Source organism: Mus pahari, chromosome 15, assembly GCF_900095145.1.
Source record: "Mus pahari chromosome 15, PAHARI_EIJ_v1.1, whole genome shotgun sequence".
Lineage (NCBI taxonomy): Eukaryota > Metazoa > Chordata > Mammalia > Rodentia > Muridae > Mus > Mus pahari.
In genome coordinates this window covers 33,346,299-33,361,636 of record NC_034604.1, presented here as the reverse complement: position 1 = coordinate 33,361,636, position 15,338 = coordinate 33,346,299, and the positions used below count along the sequence as shown (strand labels likewise).

Below are 15,338 nucleotides of genomic sequence, written 5' to 3'. Positions count from 1 at the left end.
TTTTGGTTTTTCGAGACAGGGTTTCTCTGTGTGGCCCTGGCTGCCCTGGAACTCACTCTGTAGACCAGGCTGGCCTCGAACTCAGAAATCCACCTGTCTCTGCCTCCCAAATGCTGAGATAAAAGGCGTGCGCCACCACGCCCGGCGTCTTATAGCATTCTTAAAAGACACAATGAAACACATGTGGACTGCATCTAAGGACTTGCTCTATCCCATAAGAACTATCATGAAAGTTTGTGACGGTTGGGGTGTGACTTAGTGGAAAAGGGCTTGCCTAGCATATATGAGGCCTAGGGTTGATCCTCAGCACCGTTAAATAATACAAGTATAGTGGCAACCACCTTTAATGTTAGCATTTGGGAAGTGGAGGCATGAGGATCATGAGTTTAGTCCAGTCTGGGATATACAGAAAGAACCTATTTCAAAAGGAAACAAAAGAAACATTTCTGAGATGATTCCCTTTATAAAAAAGGACCTGGAGGGCACATGACATCGACAGAGGACAGTACCTGACCAGGAGTAGCCACTGAAGAGCACTGTGGTTCTGGACAGTTGAGGCATTTAACTTGACCATCTTTGATCTGGATTTCAAAGTAATCCTTCAGACAGGCTTTGCAGTATACATGTTTGCACTCCAAGAAGTACATACAATCACTACCCAGCTTCTCACAGAAACAGATACTGCACAAGAACAGTTTACTATTGAAGCACTTCGTCTGCCGAGCTTGGTTGAAGTCCAAGATCTCCTGGATCAGAGTCGACAGTGATTCCACATCCTGTACAGCTCTCTCATCCACAGTTTCTTCTTGGTCTACATCTGCCGCAGCAGCTCCTCCCACACCAAGCTCTGTGCTGGAAGAGGCCTGGGCTGTTGCCCTTCTCTGAGCTTTTTTCTGAGACCCCATCTTGAGCTCAAAAGGAGAGACAATATTCAGGTAGGTGAGGGTCTCCTCCTTAAGAAACTGCATCCAGGCAAACAGGACCACTCTGCCTCGGTGTTCTTCCCACAGGTTGTCTAGGTGCTTGCAGAGAGCAGAGAGCTGGGAGAGAGCACATGAGGATGCTGAATTTGAAAAGATGATGATAGTCCAGCTCCTGATCTGCTGAAGCTTATTTTAGCATAACTTCCTGACATTTCTTTCTTACTTACAAAACAGTACCAACATTCTCACCAAATTGTTCTTCAACTATTCAGCAACATGAGCCAGAGTACATCAAAATCAGAATCTAGAAGATTCAGGCTGCCACAGGACATAGAACCAGGTTGCTGTTTAAGCTACGGGCACACTTTAAGCTTTTAGAATCACTCTGTAGCTCACGTGTTAGGAAGGAATCTAGTTCTACAGGGACTGTTTCTCTTAAGGAGCCCTACCCTTCCTTGTAGGTGGTCTGGAGTGTGATTAGAAAAGGAACACTGCACAGAAGCTATTCTAGCCTGCAAGCTCTCACTGCACTTGCATCTGGGTAGTAAAATGTGGTAGTTACCTGTGTTCTCTTCTCCTACACCCTTCTGTTCCTCTTTTGAATTAATTGTACTTCCTATAACAAATCTATCCAACAGAAATGTGTGAGGCACATATGAATAGTAAATGGGCTGAAACATAAATAAATAAATAAATAAATAAATAAATAAATAAACAAACAACAACAAAAGAATCATTCAAAACCAGGAACACAGCTCAACGGTAGAGTGCTTGTTTATCTAGTCCACAAGAAACAACAAAACAAAAACATCTAAGAAAGGATAGTGTCTTCAACACATGGTGCTGGAAAAACTGGATATTCACACTCAAAAGAGCCAAACTAAAGGCACACCCCCAACACATACACCAGTCCCAAAAATCAACTCAACACTGAGGAAAGCTTTTGTCAAACTTCACAGCTTCTGTGGAGCACAGGGAACAATGGAGTGCAGGGGTGACCTACCAGGTGGGAGACAATAGTCATGCTGCATACAACACCCGACAAAGTAACTAACACCCAGCATAGATGACAAATTTCAAAAGCACAAGTCTCCAAAATACTCTGCTTCTTTTTTCTTTTTGGTAACAGTGGAGATGGAATCCCGGGCAGATGCACTACCATGAGCTAGAGTTTGGAGTCTTCTCTTTACTTGGTATGCTCTTGCTAAGCTGCCCAGGTTTGCTTTTAAAAATATACTTATTTTGTATGTAATTACGTGTGGGTACAAAGATGCATGCACATGAACTGTATGTGAGGATCAGAGGACAGCTTGCATGAGCAAGTTCTCTCCTTCAATCAAATTGGTTTCAGGGATCAAACTCAGGTCATCAGGCTTGGGGACAAGTGCCTCTGCCTGCAGAGCCATAAGGTCCAGCCCTTCAACTTTTGATGTTCCTGCCTCACTCAGCCTACTGAAGAAGATCAAAGGCTACTGCTACCAGACCTGGTTTAAGCAATGATATTTAAGTAAGCATTAAGCAATATTAAGTAATATCTGGGGTATTACTCAATGACAGAAAGCATACATAGCATGCACACAGGGCAATACCTAACAATTCATAAATGAAGACATGTTTCACTAACTTTGGTGATGTAAAACCCAGATACTGTGAGGCAGTGGCACAAATGGTTAGCATCAAAAAATGAATGCTGGCAAGGATGTGGAAAAGCTCTGTGAAAAACAGTGTAAAGGTTTCTCAAAGACTCAAAACCAGAACTACAATATAATCCAGCAATCCTACTACCAGGTATATATTGTCAGGAAATGAGATTTTGTGTATCATATACACTCCTATGTTGCAGAGCTGTTGACTATTGCCAAGGAAGGAAACAACCTAAGCACCCATCAACAGCTGGATATATAACAATGGAATACTGCCCATCTACAGAACAGAAAAGCCTCTTATTTGCAACATGGATGAAACTGGGAATCACCAGGCTCAGAAACACAAGTACTGAGTGGTTCTGTTCATATGTAAAATATTAAGAATATAACCTCATAGGCATGGCAGGGTATACCTTTAAGTATATCTGCTTTAAGTATACCTGCTTAAGCAAGGCAGAAGAATCAGGAGTCTAAGGTCATCTTCCTTTTTTGTTCTTTGCTTTGTTTTTTGAGACAAGGTCTCTCTGTGTAGCTTTAGCTGTCCTGGAACTTGCTCTGTAGACTAGGCTGGCCTCAAATTCAAGAGATCTGCCTGATTCTACCTCCTGAATGCTGGGATTAAAGACATGTACCATCACCACCTGGCTTTTTTGTTTTGTTTTGTTTTTGTTTTAAGGGGAAAGGGCTGGAGAGATGGCTCAGCAGTTAAGAGCATTGGCTATTCTTCCAGAAGACCCAAGTTCAGTTCCCAGAACCCACAGAGTGGCTCACAACCATCTGGAACTCCAGTCTCAGGAGACCTCATACCCTTTTCTAGCCTCTGGGTACTGCATTCATGTGGTGCACAGACATACATGCAGGCAAGGACAGGGAAGTGAGGAATGGAGGACAACTGCCTAGGTTCCTGCTCACTGTGTCACAGTTACAGGAACATGAGGTCTCATGTGCACACAGTAAGGAGATGTTGATAATAATGTGATGGCACAGGCCTGACAGCCTAACATTTGATAGGCAGAAGCAAGGTAATTGTGAGTTTAAGGCTGGTCTCAGCTACATAGAGATAATCTGGACTACAAGAATCCCTGACTGAAAACAACAAAAGTCACTATATATTTCAAAAACAACTAGGAGGAGAAAAACCTGAAGAAAGGATTTTGAGTGTTTTCACTATAAAGCAAATATTACATATTCCTATATGTCAAAATATTTAACCCCATAAGCATATACAACTTACATTATCTATTAAGTTGGAATAAATTTAAGTAAACTAATATCCTAGCACACACCTACAAGCCCAGCACTTGGGAGGTGAAGTGAGGAGGGTCAGGAGTTCAAGGGCCTCCCAAGTATACAGTGGACCGAAGACCAGCCAGAACCACCTGAGACTTTGTCTCAAAAATTCTTTTAAAATTGTTAAATTGAAAATATTGTTCAAAGTTTCAAAACTGATTTTAGCCAAGTCCAGCTGGAATAACTTTGTTGTTTTCCTTTATAATACACGTTTCTCCTTTCAGTCAGGGGACTGGATTCAGGCCCCCTGCTTGGCAAGCAGCAGCAGCACTCAGCAAGAGTACTGACAGCTTGACAGTCCTCCTCCTCCACAGTGGTCTGGGGCAGACGGAAGCAGAGGGCAGAGGGCCGCTGGCCCTGAGCAGTAAGCCCAGGCCCTCCGCCGGTTCTGCTGCCACAAAACAAGCTCTCACTTCCATCAAAGTTAAACTGTTTTAGCTTTTCCATCTAAAACTGGTCCTTCTCCTTAGGAAGTCAGGCATAAGAGGATTTCCCAATAGAAATGCAAAATATTTGTAGCTGGAGCTCAGAAATTATAAGCAGCTTCTCTTTTTGCAGGTAAACACCTAAAAACAAGCCTTCCAGATGGCAAGCAAATTTTGTAAATTAAATCCCAATGAAAAAATACCATTTTCTGTTCCTTGCTCTGTATGGTGCTTCTGATAATTCTGCATGCACACGCACTTACTTAATATTTACTGACATCTAAAGCTTTTTCATATTTGCTTGAAGCTTTTAATATGAACCATGCCTTTTGAGAAACCTGCTAAAATAATGTAAAATGTAAGACATACTTATGCTAGGAGTTTTACTTTTATGTTCAAGTGCTTTGCCCGCATATATACAGAAGAGAGTATCGGAGTCCCTGAAGTTAGGGTTATAGATGGTTGTGAACTGGCACGTGGTGCTGGGAATTAAACCAGGGTCTCCTGCAAGAACAACAAATGTTCTTGACCACTGAGCCATTACCTCTCTAGCCCCAAAGCGTAATAACTATTTTTTGTTAAGATTTTATTTATTTATTATATGTAAGTACACTGTAGCTGTCTTCAGACACCCCAGAAGAGGGAGTCAGATCTCGTTAAGGATGGTTTGAGCCACCACGTGGTTGCTGGGATTTGAACTCCGGACCTTCGGAAGAGTAGTCGGGTGCTCTTACCCGCTGAACCATCTCACCAGCCCCGTAATAACTATTTTTAAGATTTATTTATTTATGTATATGAGTATACTGTAGAGAACATCAGACTCCATTACAGACATCTGTGAGCCACCATGTGGTTGCTGGGAATTGAACTCAGGACCTCTGGAAGAGCAGTCAGCACTCTTAACCGCTGAGTTATCTCTCTAGCCAGTGTAAAAACTATTTAAAGAGGAAGTTCTGCATGCCATGTAAGTGAAATTTAATAAAGAGGCCATTCTTTTCTCTCCTTTCTTCTCCAGTCCCACTTCAGAAGAGACATGCATATAAATGTGAAGTTGAGAATAGAGAGGAAAGAGGTGTGTATACGGTGGAGTAGGGAAAAATACTAGATAACTCGATGCACTCCTGATTCTATCTATCCATCCACCAGAGAATGACAGGTCCATGTGACGATTTTACAGGTAAAATTCACAACGCTATGGAGTCAGGGTATAGCAACAAAGATTGAACCAAGAAACACAACTATAAAGGCACATGCCTTTAGTCATAGCACTCAGAAGGCAGAGACAGGCAGATATCTGTGAGTTTGAGGCCAGCCTGGTTTACAAAGTGAATTTCAGGACAGTCAGGACTGTTACACAGAGAAACCTTGTCAGTCTTGAATATCAAAATCAAAATCAAAAAGAAAAAAAGAAAAAAGAAACACAACCAATTAAAAAACAGAAAGTAATGAACCCTTCCCTATGCCCTAGTACCACAAAGCTAGCAGTAAGTAGGTCTGAAAGTCATATATCCAATTAACCTATCCTTTTTATGTGCATGTGTTTAAAACACGTGAAAGTATGCAGAGTATTAGTAACTCTATGGATCTCTAAACATCTAAAGAACTTGCTAAATGTCAGTGATCACAAATGGTAGCCTCAACAGATATGAGCTACCTTCTACCTACTGCTTCTGGTGAGTTACTACAGTATCTTTTCCTAGTCTACAGGCATTATCCCCTTTAAAGTTTAACTTCCTTTTAAAACTGTAATCTTAATTCTTGCAAAGGTACCTTTATAGAAAAGCTTAGGTGGAAGAACAAAAACTATAAAGTAAAATCAAGTGGGTTGTTGTACACATATAATCCCAGCTCTCAGAAAGCGGAGGGAGGAGGAGTCATGAGATTTAGCCCAGCCTGGACTTTGTAGCAAAACTCTATCTTCAGAAATAAACAAACATATCAAAACTGTATGACTAAAGGGAAAAACTAATGAGCTATTACCTTGAGGTCAACAACAATAGACAGCTTTTGTCTTAATATCAGCTTATCGATCTTCATAACTTCAAGAAAAGTAGCTATTGATCTATCACATCTCAGAACACTGTACTAGCTTCAAGTCATATTTACGTCTTAATCAAACCCTGAGGTTGAAGAGAGGCGCTTGAAGGCTCCAGACATAAATGATAGAGTCAGAAATGCTAATTACCCTAGTTTGATCAATACATGCTCTACACAACTGAAATATCACACTTGGCCCCATAAATATGTACAATTAGTACCTACTAATAGACAAGTTGATATTATTAGGAAAGGATAAACAGCACAGAGAGAAAGAAGGCTTTCAATATAAGGTATCAAGTCTCAGAAAGTATCCACAAGAACTGCACACATTTCTATCAGTGTGCACTTACAACTAAGTGACAGTTATCCATTACTAATACACACATTTTATGGAGAAGCATCTATTACATTTATTCAGGAATTTGCTTATTATAGAAATTTAGCTCAATTTTTTGTTGTAATTACAATTAAATCTTTGATTTAAGGAATGAATAAGAAACTAGAAAAATAATATCATTATCTAAGGAAAATAAGGAGGGCTTTGTCTCAAGGAAAAGAAACAATACACTTGATTAAAAATCATTGCTGTTGCAATTCATAAGGATTAATTAAGTTTTATTTACTGCCATTCTTTCTTTCTCCAGTACTGAGGCTAAAACCCAGGACCTTGCACATGTGAGATAAGAATTTTTTCTACCTCTGAGCCACATCCCCAGTCCTGCCATTCTTCTAAAATCATCAAGCATTTTCAATTCATTAGCATTAGGAGTCATGAACACTAGGGGGAAATTTACAAAATCAAATCCATTTGTTCTTTATGCACTGAATTAAAGATCACCAAGGTAGTCTTCAATTAAAGACAATTTTAAAAGTTTCTAAAAATGGATAGGAGAAATTAAGTTTTGGGTCTACCTGAGTTGGTGACAGCCATTTGCCACTAAGTGTGAATGAAGGTGGGGAGGAGGATGGATAATCTGGTGGCAGTTCAAAGTTCAGCACAAGTGGTGGCAGAAAGCAAATGGTGTATTCAAAGCCACTATTCTGGAGAGACTCATTTGAATTGCCTGAACCAAAAACAAAAATCAGAAAGGATCAGTTGACCAACACTGGAGTGTCCCAAACTACCGAGCAGTGCTCAGCCCTGATGCTGTAGTCAAGGGGACAAAACCCTCCCAAAGCACTGTCCATCCTTAAGGTTAAGCTCCTATTCTCTGCCTTCAAAAACAAACAAACCAGCACCTTTTAAGCCCTTGAAAAATCTACTTAGGTGTCCTGTACTGTATAAAGCCACACAACTCATTCTTGTAAACACTTCCTGGTACAATTCCTAACACTAAGGACAAAGTCGTTAACAATGTTTGTTTAACTGTTGATTTATAGTAGACAAAGACACAATCTAGAGAAAAAGACATTTATTTCTATGAGACAACTACAACTTACTAAGACCAGCACATGCCAACTAGTTATGAATCGGTTGGGGAAGTTTGTGCCAACAAAATAGTATCAGGCTTGAGGACAAAACACAGCACACAACACAGCCACAGGCTCATCTAAGTGATCTCAGCTTCTAGAGAAACATTGTGAGGAAATGTGCATCAAGATCGCTGCAAAGGAACCACAGTTTTGATTTTCTCCAATAAAAGGAGGCAGAGTAACAGCATGTCCCACGCCTGTCCCACGCCTGTCCCACGCCTGTCCCACCCCTGTCCCACACCTGCAGCCCTGATTCTAGAAATCAAGCAGAAATCAACCATGTGGCACCCCAGGGAGCTCCAAGACCCTTTGCAGCGACACATTACTATCTGCTTTCTTTTATTTTCTCTGATCATCAACGCCTGTACTGATCAACTACTAATCAGAAGATTAGCTGCATAAAATATACAGGATATCTCAATTCAATGGCCAAAAAAGCAGGATCAAATGGAAAACTTTTACACCCCTCCCCCAGTTTTCTTTTAAAACAGAAAATATACTAAATCTGTGCCACTAATACTTATCAATAATCCCTTAGGACTATAGACACAAACGACAAGTATAAGAAATTGAGAATAATTTCTATTTAGAAAAAGCTATGTTAAGGTATTAACTAAATAAATAAAATATCCAATTAAAAAAAAAGATATTATTATTAACTAACCGCTCACGAATATCTTGAAATTCTGTGGCAGATCCAAATAGATCCTGGTTTCTCCTCCTTGGACAGACTCAGCTTTTCTAAACTCATCCGCATCATAAATACTCGCCAGGGCCAGTAGTTCATCCTCCTGGGCTTCCAGGTCTTCTGCCGACATTGAACTTGCTGATGATTGAAGACAATCATTCAAATCAGTTAACAAAAGAATGAACAATGGGAGAAGTTTCATGGTATATAAAACTTCCTCACAAACAACTGCAAAGGGCTTAGCCATACTCTTTTCTACAGACTCCCCAGGCACTCCAGAGCTAACAGCTGGTCCGCTGTGTGCTTAATGTCTAATCCAGGAAGACAACTTTGCCTTGCTTCCTACAACTACTTTCTGAAACTGAAATGGAGTCTGAAACAAAAGCAACAGACAGTCTGCATCCTAAAAGATGCTGCTACAAAATCTGCACAGCGTTTAAATGACTCCATTTTCTTTCTTCTCATTTTTTTTTCTGAAATATCTGAAACAATTCTGTTTTTTTTTAAAAAAAATACTGCTTTTCCCCAGCAGTTAAGCTCCGCTTAAGCTTAGCCCTGTCTAAAGCACAGACATGTTCCATTTTAGGTCACGTAGTACCTGTTAGTAACAACCAGGAGAAAAGGATATTAATGCTGCTGCAATCTGTATTTCACTTTGGCTTGGAATTTGTGCAAATCCCATTTATTTTCTAGCCAGTGAAGTTAGACTGATGCTGGATAAGAAACCAAGATGTGGGATTTGCATCCGATATACTACAGAAATCCTGCCATCTGCAAAAAAGAAACAGGGAAGATGTGTGATGATCCTTTCCAGATCCAAGTTCCCTATCTGTACTATCATGACTTCAGCCAAACACTCTATCTACCACACCAACTCTAATCCACAGGTAGTATTACTCTCCCAGAACAGACTGAGTCACATGGTTACAGGGCAACTGCATGTTCCCCAGTAATATCACCTTATCAGACTGCCCTCAGACCTGTAACTGAGGTGGTTATAAGAAGTGACAGCATGCCCAACAAGTATCTTAAATTTGTTTTTTTGCTTTCTCCCTCTTTCTTCTACTTCTGTTCCTTTGTTTCCTATCCCCTCTGGCTTTAATTCTTACCTGCTAATAAATTAGCCTCGAAAGTGACATAGTTAACTCTGAAGGTAGAATAACATTTTAAAACAGAACCCGGGCATACATACATGGAATGGAAGATTTACTCAATGTTTACAGCCAGGCCTCCATGACTGAGGCTCTAGTGGGAGAATGACCTCTAAATTGGAGTTTAGTTTTAGAGAAGTGTGGTCCATAGGTGGGCTATGGAATGTGAGGAACATCTTGAAATTATGTGTAAACATGTTACATAAAACTTTAATTTTGAAACCATGTTTTCAGAAATGATTCTCAAATAAGTCATACCATAATTAGTATCATAATTAGTTTATGCTTATAAAACACCAATGTGTATGGTACTAAGTACAATCACATGACCTTACTGAATTTATAACAATCTGACCATAAACTAGCACTTGTTGAGGGCAAGATTAAGCTTTTTGTTGCATTGTAAACAAAGAATTTTCAGATACGAGAGATGTATTTATTGAGTTCATGGTTTTAGGTTAGCATCAGAATCTCCTGAGGAAACTGTTTTTTGAAATTCCACTACCCAGGTGGGTTGGTGGGGCACGCCTTTAATCCCAGCACCTGGGAGGCAGAGGACGGTGCATCTCTGAGCTTGAGGCCAGCCTGGTCTACAGAGCAAGTTCCAGAACAGCTAAGGCTACACAGAAAAACCCTGTCTTGAAAAAACAAACAACAATAGCAAAATTCTAATTCCCAGGCCATATTAAAGATCAATTAAGTCAGGCCTCTATTTCCCATCTGCTTTGGCTTTTATTCTCATCTGCTCATAAATTAACCTTGCAGGTGACATAGCTCTAAAGGCAGGAAAACATCTTAAAACAATAATGGGTTTAGCTTCCCATTCTGTAGAAATCAGCTATAAGGTTTCACTGCATCCTTTTCATACATAATTTGCTTCTGTTCAAATTCCTCTCCATTTAGCCTTGAATTCCTAGGCAGGCAGTGGTGGCATATACCTTTAATCCCAGTACCCAGGCGCACAGGTTGGCAGATCTCTGTGAGTTCCAGCCTGGTCTACAGAGCGAGTTCTAGGACAGCCAGGGTTACAAAAAGAAACCCTGTCTTGAAAAAGCAAAACCAAAACCAAACCAAAACAAAAACTCAAAATGAAAAAAATTCCTCCCCTGTGTTGCCATCCTGTTTTGTACCCATCCCCCTTTAGCAGCCCCTCCCCTTTCAGCATTCACATCACATGTGTTCTATTATTCCCCCCTCCCTTCCTGAAAATCTCTATTTCCCCTCTCAGTCTTTCTAATTGCATAACCTATCCTCACAATCTCTCTCTCTCTCTCTCTCTCTCTCTCTCTCTCTCTCTCTCTCTCACACACACACACACACACACACACACACACACACACCAGAACACTTCATGAGTTTGCATGTCATTCTGTCACAAGGCCTTGCTAATCTATCATTTCAATTTACTGAAATTGAAATGTGCATCCAGAGAAAGCATAATTCTAGATTTCCAAGAAGTACAGAACTAGGCCGATAATCCTTACTCCAAAATACACCCCTTTTTGACAGTCCCCTCATCCTACCTGGCCCCCGCTCAACCAAAAGACTGGGTCCAGGTGGCCCTTAATTCACGTTGCTAGCTTTCACTTCCTCTGAATCCATCCACTTAACCTTTGGGGGCAACTTCTAAAGTCCCACCTCCACATAATAGTTTCCCAGCAGATACTGTCTTCTTTAAAAAAAAAGAACCTTGCACTTCCTTTCCTACTAGCCTGCATTCGTCCTTTACGTAACAAGCCCACGTCTCTTCCATCTACCTATTATCTTAGCATCAAGCCATGCCCTGGACACTGAGAAAATACCTCGAGTAAAATGCAATGCGCAGGAATGAAGGACCAGGGGCACAGCAGTCAGTGATCACTTCGCCACATTCCACTCCTAGAAGGAAGTTGGGACGGTTGTCACAGTAACACTGGTAAGAACAGTAACAATTAGTAAGTTCTTACCGGTGTCAGGCACTGGGCTAAGCCCTTTCGGTGCACTAACTGACGCTAGACGCCACAACCACCTGAAGCAAGTCTTAGTACTACTTCACTAATCAAAACTAGACAGATGTCAGCCTGGGCTCTTCTCTGGACTGTCTCTGGGCATAAAACGCGTAACGTCTTCACCTGTAAGCCGGGAACAAGGATAAACCCTAGCAGCATCAGACAAAATTTAATTAGGCTACTGTTGCAAACCGGAAGCCACTCCAGCAGGACGCGAAGCCCCTCCTCCGCCGGTTTTCCTAGCTTGGGAAAATCCGATTCATCTTCCCGGCCACTCCCTGCAGGCTCAGGCGCTGGCGCTGGGGTCAACCCGGGTGTCGCCCCGCCGTCTGCCAATCGCCATGCAGACGTGTTTGGACGCCGCCCCAGCAACAGCGGACAGGATCGGGCAGGGCTACAGGTCCGGGGCTAGCAACGGCGCGGAGGAACGGTCCCCGGGGCGTGCCAGAGGCGCAGGGCCCATCCGCCCCGCCCTGTCCCCTCGGCGCCCACGGAGCCGAGCCGCCCGGCTCTTTCCCCGAGCAGGAGAGCCGGGTGTCCACAGGGCAAGCCCGGCCTCTCGGCTCTGCCTCGCGCGCTCACAGCGCCTCCCCGCCGTACCTTCCGGCCGCTGGGCCGAGCGGGGCCCTAAAGTTCCGCAGGATGCCCTTGACTGGGCCTCGGCAGACGCTTGCCGGCCAGGCCTGCAGACCAGCCGCAGCACCTGAGCACCGCCTCTTCCGTCTCCAGAACTGTCAGCTGAGAGGGGCCGATGCCGGCGGGAGGGTGGGCTCTGCGCAGCCGCCGTCAGTGCGGCTGGCTCCTGCGCGCCCTCTACAGGCCGTGGCCCCTCGCTGCAGGCGCCTCCACCTACCGTATGTGCAAGCTTCCAACCCTCAAATTTGTACAAATGCAGGTTCTGAATAGCGAGAGTTTTTAACCAATCCCTTAACGTGAACCTGAAGCAACGGTCTATCTAAGGGCAAAGACTCCCTTAAATAGTCAATCCCAGACCTGGGATTCACACTTTGAGGTGAATGCTGCATCCATCGTCCCATGTTTCCCTTAATAACACATTAACTCACTGCGTTTATTAACTGCTGCATTTATTAAGGCTTCAAGTACTGTACTTAGAGCTATATGTACATTTTCCTGCTCTTTTCCAAAGTCCTATTATTCGGGTTCTGTTTGCTAGTCTCTTTTACATAGGAAATTGAAACTCAGCCTCAACACGTTATTAAAAGCCACAATGATTATTGACATAATTAGCCGGATTTAAAATTACATCTCGCCGGGCAGTGGTGGCACGCCTCTAATTCCAGCACTCGGGAGGCAGAGGCAGGCAGATTTCTGAGTTCGAGGCCAGCCTGGTCTACAGAGTGAGTTCCAGGACAGCCAGGGCAATACAGAGAAACCCTGTCTCAAAAAACCAAAATAAATAAATAAATAAATAAATAAATAAATAAAATAAAAAGAACTCAAAGAAGACATAGTTTCTTTTTTCTTTTCTTTTTGGTTTTTCAAGACAGGGTTTCTCTGTGTAGCCCTGGCTGTCCTGGAACTCACTTTGTAGACCAGGTTGGCCTCGAACTCAGAAATTTGCCTGCCTCTGTCTCCTGAGTGCTGGGAAAGACATAGTTTTAAGAAACATAAATTGGATTTATAAAAATTAGAAATATTGAGGGGGGTGGGATTGGGGGGTTTCCAGAGGGGAGACCTGGAAAGGGGATAACATTTGAAATGCAACTAAAGAAAATATCCAATAAAAGAAAGGCTTCAATGCTGTTAGGACAGATGTGGCGAGGAGAAGAAACACAAGACTGCTGCATGCATCTAAAAATACTAAAACAGAAAGAAAAATGCCTGCTTTGACAATTTTTCTAAGACATCATGTATTTATTTACCCATTCTTAGTTAAGCAAGGAATGGTTTCAATCGAAAATATCCTCCCTGTTAACAGGTTAAAACATGATCAACAGTTAAATAAACTATCATGAGCCTGTGGGGGGAAAATTAGAAATGTTTGTGTTTCAACGAACCCTACTAAGGAAGTAAAAAGACAACACACACTATAGCCGGGCGTGGTGGCACACGCCTTTGATCCTAGCACTCGGGAGGCAGAGGCAGGTGGATTTCTGAGTTCGAGGCCAGCCTGGTCTACAGAGTGAGTTCCAGGGCAGCCAGGGCTACACAGAGAAACCCTGTCTCAAAAAAAAAAAAAAAAGAAAAGAAAAAAGAAAATTTGGCTGGTTCTCAGAATAAATATCTCAAAATAAAGTTAAAAAATACTCAATAATTCTACTCTTAGGTATAATACTCAGGAGAACTAAAAACTATATTTGCATAAATATTTGATTATAAATATAAATGTACATAGCAGCAATATGTACAAGAACTAAAAAATGGAAATCCAAAACTCCATCAACGAATGAGTAGAATGTGGTATATCCAACAATAGAATATTACTCAGCAATTAAAAACAATATACAAATACATGCTCCAACATGAATGAACCTGGAAAACATTATGCCAAGTGAAAGAAGTCAGATATAAAAGGCAACATTTTATATTTTCCCATTTACATAAAATGTCTGTAGTAAGCAAAGTGGTAGCAAGTAGGTCAGTGGTTATCAGGAAGGTTATGGGATGTAACCATTAGTATTTTTGAGGAATAGAACAATGTAGAATTAGCAGTAACCATTGTACAATTTGGTGGATGTATTAGACACCACCGATTGTATATTTTTTTAAAGAGTTAACTTGTTAGTACAGGTGAATTGTATCTTGATTAAACAAGAGGGAACTTATATAGCGTTGATATGTGACATTTAAACAGAATACAGAAATGTTTTACTTCTGGGAACCATCAAGCTAGTGTGCTTCAAATGATCTAATAAGCTCCCGTTCTCATTCTGTATCCTTCCCCCCGGACACCATCCCCAACCCCTAGAAAAGCAGATTACAGATCTGGGACTCTAGGCCAAGCATATAAGAATCTTCAGGTCTTAGCCAAGTGAGATACCCTGGAAGAGATACCAAATGAAATACATACCCTTTAAAGATGCAAAGGGAGAAAAGAGACCCTCCTATGAAACCAAATACCTCAAGATCTCTCAGATGTAAAGAGCAAAGGGGTTCAAGAATCACCTCAAGAGAGTCTCAAGGTTGGAGCTAGGGGTAAATTGTGACATCATGCCATGACCTCACACTGGAGGTCACAGCACAGCACTGAGAGGAAGGGAGTGTTTCAAAGCAGAGTTAATAATTTGATGGCAATTAAAAGCAAATTAAAAGATTTAGACTGTAGTTTTGAGAAAGAGATTGGCTAGACCTCTTTAATAAACTTGTCATTAGACTCCATGAAAACAGCAGGTTTTTCTCTCTGGTTTCACATGCCTGGCTAAATTTTCAGACTGAACTTTTCCCTTGTATCTAACTTTCTATTAAGTATTTTATATACCTTATCTCATTTAAAAGCTCAGGACCCCATGACTTAGGTAATTTTGCCTCCCTGTTTTGTAAAGGAAGGAATGGTATTACCAGGAAGAAGCGATCTTTCCAATACTGCTACAGTGATGCAGCCAAGATGAGGACAGATTCCTCATGGTCTGACTCTTCTGTAGCATGTGAGAGGATTAGAATTTGCTGCAATAAATAATGCAGAGGAAGACATAGTTCCTCCCCAAAGCTGTAAAATCGAAAGGTCTTGTGGACGTTAGCTTCTACCTTTATGAC

General features: G+C 41.6%; 1 protein-coding gene across 4 annotated transcripts in view; it reads right to left on the bottom strand.

Annotated features, from left to right (window-relative positions):
* Nucleotides 1-12,385, bottom strand: part of Rnf14 (ring finger protein 14) — a 22,227-nt gene extending 9,842 nt beyond the window's left edge. The window contains exons 1-6 of one of the 4 annotated variants that reach the window (XM_021214237.2): nucleotides 12,225-12,385; nucleotides 11,439-11,514; nucleotides 9,084-9,256; nucleotides 8,462-8,623; nucleotides 7,237-7,388; nucleotides 510-1,040 (exon numbers count right to left, since the gene is read on the bottom strand). In XM_021214237.2, the coding sequence (XP_021069896.1) occupies nucleotides 510-1,040; nucleotides 7,237-7,388; nucleotides 8,462-8,615 (837 nt within the window). In that variant the 5' untranslated portion in view covers nucleotides 8,616-8,623; nucleotides 9,084-9,256; nucleotides 11,439-11,514; nucleotides 12,225-12,385. Of the gene's footprint in view, nucleotides 1-509; nucleotides 1,041-7,236; nucleotides 7,389-8,461; nucleotides 8,624-9,083; nucleotides 9,257-11,438; nucleotides 11,515-11,582; nucleotides 11,748-12,224 lie in introns of all 4 variants that reach the window. The other 3 variants (XM_029547006.1, XM_021214234.1, XM_021214238.1) reach the window with 3 other exon arrangements.
* Between the last annotated feature and the right edge of the window lie 2,953 nt (nucleotides 12,386-15,338).